Raw genomic sequence first — 3,698 nt, forward strand, 5'->3', positions numbered from 1 at the left:
TCCCGGCGCGTGGCCTCGGGGCCTCGCTCCCGTGGGCTCTTGTAAATGGAAACTGCGACGTGTATCCGCGCCCGCCCTTCCCCTCCATCCTTGGCTTCAGGGATTCTTTTCCGCCATGAGAGCGCATCGCCCTCCCTCCGTGGTTTAGCTGCAGCACCACTCTCCTCCGTGTTATGTTGCTACTGTGTTTTGCGGTGTTCAGAAGTAGAGTAACAAAGCCAAGGGTGTTCGTTTGAATGTGATGATGTAAAACTTCTCGTGGTCATCAAACAAAAACCCAACACACACACGCACCAAAACAGCAAACTAGCCACCAGTCGCAGTCCCTGGGTGGATGGATGGATACTGGGGGCTACAGGGGTCATAAAGCGTTCCCCTGGGCAGGGGCTGCTCAGGCTGCTCAGGGATCCCCAGGGCTGCTGCTTCCTCCTCCTCACATGGAGTCTTGCTCCTCAATGTGAACCAAGGGGGTTATCAATTACCTAAATCCCTTCCTCGCTTTATCTGCAACCTTCGGCTGTCACAGCTGGAGCTGGGAAGCCCCTGCAGGGGCAGGATGCTGTTTGCGAAGTGGAGCAGGGCTTTTGTTTGCCCATAGACTAAGGCCGGGGAAGAAAGCAGCTTCCTCCTGCTGCTCCACCTTCTCCTTTCCTCAAGCCAGAATGAGCATACAGAGGCAGCTCACACAGACCTGACGGCAAAGGAAAGGTTCCCAAAGGCAAAGGCCCCAGTGTCCTGCACACCCAACAACTGACACGCTTCTCCCAAAGTCCCCCAGCACCCGGGGTGTGTTTGGGGGTCCCAGGGTACGGAGCCACCACAGGGTTTATAACACAGCACCCGTGAAGCACAGCCTGTGATGCTCACCCCATCCTGCGCCTCTACCTGGGAGGTGGCTCCAGGGACCCTGCGGGGAGGGAACGCAGCCCCTTCCCAACACGGTTTCTTTACAGGTTTTTCACTGATTGGATGCAGGATAAGGCAGAGATTTCCAATACATCCGAGATGTTTTTTACACCTGTCTTGTTACAGACTATCTGATGTGCATGATTTCTACACGCATCGACTGCCCGGCACCAGACCCTGCGGGAGCCGGTCACTGGCTTAGGGTTTGGTACCATTCATACAGTGGTGGATAAGCAAAGATTATCAATAAACAGTTGTGCTGAAAACAGACTGGGCTCTGCCTGCTGCTGTAACAAGTCCAGGGGCCAGGCAAACGCTGCAGGGTTGGATTCTGCTTCCCCCCACGGCTCAGCAGGAGCCGGTGGGGAGAATCGGCTGGAAAAGCAGAATAGCAGGAGCTCCAGGGTGGGATGAGGCCGGATTTAAACAGCCTCTGTGCACCACAAGTCAAGGCAAGGGCCTGGAGCTCTTCACTGTCCTACCCCAAGACAACTTTCCTCTTAACAAAGGACACCAATAGGTCTTGGTGGTCAGATGCAGCTCAAGAAGCAGGAAGGGAAGGGAGCAGCCCCAGCTGTTCCACCGCCGACAGACGGCACAGCAGATTGTAGTGGAAGATTCCTGACAGCAGGCAAAAGCATCTATTTTGTGCTTTGCTGCTGTGCCAAAACTCCCTCCTGTCCCCCTCAGGCTTTTCCTTCAACTTCTTCGTGTTTCCCAATGGAGCACCCAACCACTTCCCAAACACCCAGCGAGGAGCCAGCAGGATCTCCCTGGGGGGAGCAGAGCAGCCCGGAGCTGCCTCGCTGCTCCTCCTGCCGTCCTGGAGCTTCCCCACCTCCCCACCTCCAGAGCACAGAAGGAGCCTGGACTGGGGCTGCTGAACTGAGAGAGGGAGGATGTCAGAGGAGCCCAGGACACCACAAGAGGGCTGGAGAGCATCCTTCCTCCTGCCTTCTCCCACCTCCGCATCCTGCACCTACTCGGTGCCTCTCCATGCTGCACTCCAGAACCAGAGCAGCATGTCCACAACTGTCTGTCACCACAGCAGGAGGGCTCCTGGCTGGCTGCAGCTCAGGCTTCCCAACGAGCTTTCACACCCACACTGCTGTTATCCAGAGCAAGCAGCAGCAGGAGCAGCGCCACGAGCAATCCTGCCACTCAAACACCTCCTCCGCTGCCGGGGGGAAGGCAGAGGCAATCCCTGCCCAGCCGCCCCTGAGCAGGGATTGCCAGCTCTTCCCCTGGAATCCCTGCCTGTCCCAGCAGCAGCTACCTTGGGAATCATCTGCTGTCCCAGTGGAACAAGCTGTGAGGATGGTGACTTTACTGTGTCCAGCTCTGGGGTGCCCTGCTAACTCCAACACAGTGCTCACCACTTCACAGTAAAGCCAGTAACACACCTACCTTCAACCACCTTCATATATCACATTTATAACCACCTTCTAAGACTCTGGCAAGTGGCTCCTTCACAGGAGTGATCAAAGCACAGGCAGTGCCTGCTCAACCCCACCACTGCAGGAACTCACCCCCAGCACGGAGCCAACCAAGGGTAACGGGTCACCCGACCCCAACCCTCACACCAGGAATCACAAACATGACACCAAGCAGTAAGTGGGACTCTGGTCACTGACACACAGAGCTTGGATGAGTCTTGGAGACCCTTTTATTGTCACAGTGATGTGTACGTAAGGGTGGGCTTTGTCCATCACCCAGGTCTAAGCAGCTATCACCAGTCGCTGGCAGGGACATGGGAAGAGAAGAGCTGCCGAGGAGCCACAAACCCTCTTTGGTCCCATTAACTTAAGGGGCTCCCACTTGCCCACTGTCAACAGAGCATAGACACAGCAAGCAGTGAGAGCCAGGAGGTGAAACGAGGCCCTCCAAGAGGAGGGAGGGGAGGAGAAGGGCAGGGGTTGGGTGGATTCATACCACCATCACCATGGCCCCTGCGAGGGGCTGGCAGGCTACAGCTGCACGGGGCAGCGGGGCAAGCAGTGCTGGGCTGCACCATCACCAGCCAGGCAGCGAGGAGGGACAAGGATCAGCTACAGTATAAAAACCTCCTGACAGTGCCTGTAGGAGAGTTATGAGTTTTGCAGCACTTGTTCTATTCCAGTTAGACTGAGAACATGCAGGCTCCATTAACCAAGGTAAGGCAGGGGAGCATCTGCATGGACTAAGAGATGTAAATAAAGCCCCAGTCTGACCAGGGCAAGTGTAGGCACAGATCTCCAGGCAGAGGCAGTGTCTGACCACTGCCCCATAGCCCAGTGTCTGTGTAGCTTAGAGCACAAAGAGGTTTTCCTTTAGGTCAAGGCACTCCAGGAGTCTCTGCCTGTGGCAGCAGAGCACCAAGAACAGTCCCAGAGTCAATGTAAACCAGGCACCTCAACACAGGTAACGTCTATCTTCAGTCTTTGGTAAGTGCTAATGCCAAAACCACCCTGCGCCAGCACAGAGCGTGCTGCAGAACAGGGCAGGGAAGAGTGCCCCATCCTCAGGGCAAGGCAGGCTGGAAACCCCACGGGCACGGCCTCACACCTCCCATGGAATAAATGGCTTTGGGATCCTACTGATTGGAGCTGAACTACCTTTCTGCACGGGCTGAGACCTGCCCCAGTGCATCAGTTCAAAGCAGGTTCACTCCGTGCTTCAGCAGCTTCTGCTTGGCCTTGCTGGGCAGGCTGAAGGCGCTGTCGTGAGGGTTGGGGACGCCCGAGTTGCGGAGCGGAGCACCCAGCTGCTGGAAGTAGGTTTCCTGGACGGGGTTCCGGCAGGCGTACACGGCA

At 56.4% G+C, this 3,698-nt stretch overlaps 1 protein-coding gene across 1 annotated transcript in view; it reads right to left on the reverse strand.

Moving 5' to 3' along the window:
- Positions 1-3,538: 3,538 nt before the first annotated feature.
- Positions 3,539-3,698, reverse strand: part of HPS4 (Hermansky-Pudlak syndrome 4) — an 11,969-nt gene continuing 11,809 nt past the window's right edge. The window contains exon 12 of the mRNA XM_010017902.1: positions 3,539-3,698. This exon is cut by the window's right edge and continues 11 nt beyond it. Within this exon, the coding sequence (XP_010016204.1) occupies positions 3,539-3,698 (160 nt within the window).

Source organism: Nestor notabilis, unplaced genomic scaffold, assembly GCF_000696875.1.
Source record: "Nestor notabilis isolate BGI_N333 unplaced genomic scaffold, ASM69687v1 scaffold25947, whole genome shotgun sequence".
Taxonomy (NCBI): Eukaryota; Metazoa; Chordata; class Aves; order Psittaciformes; family Psittacidae; genus Nestor; species Nestor notabilis.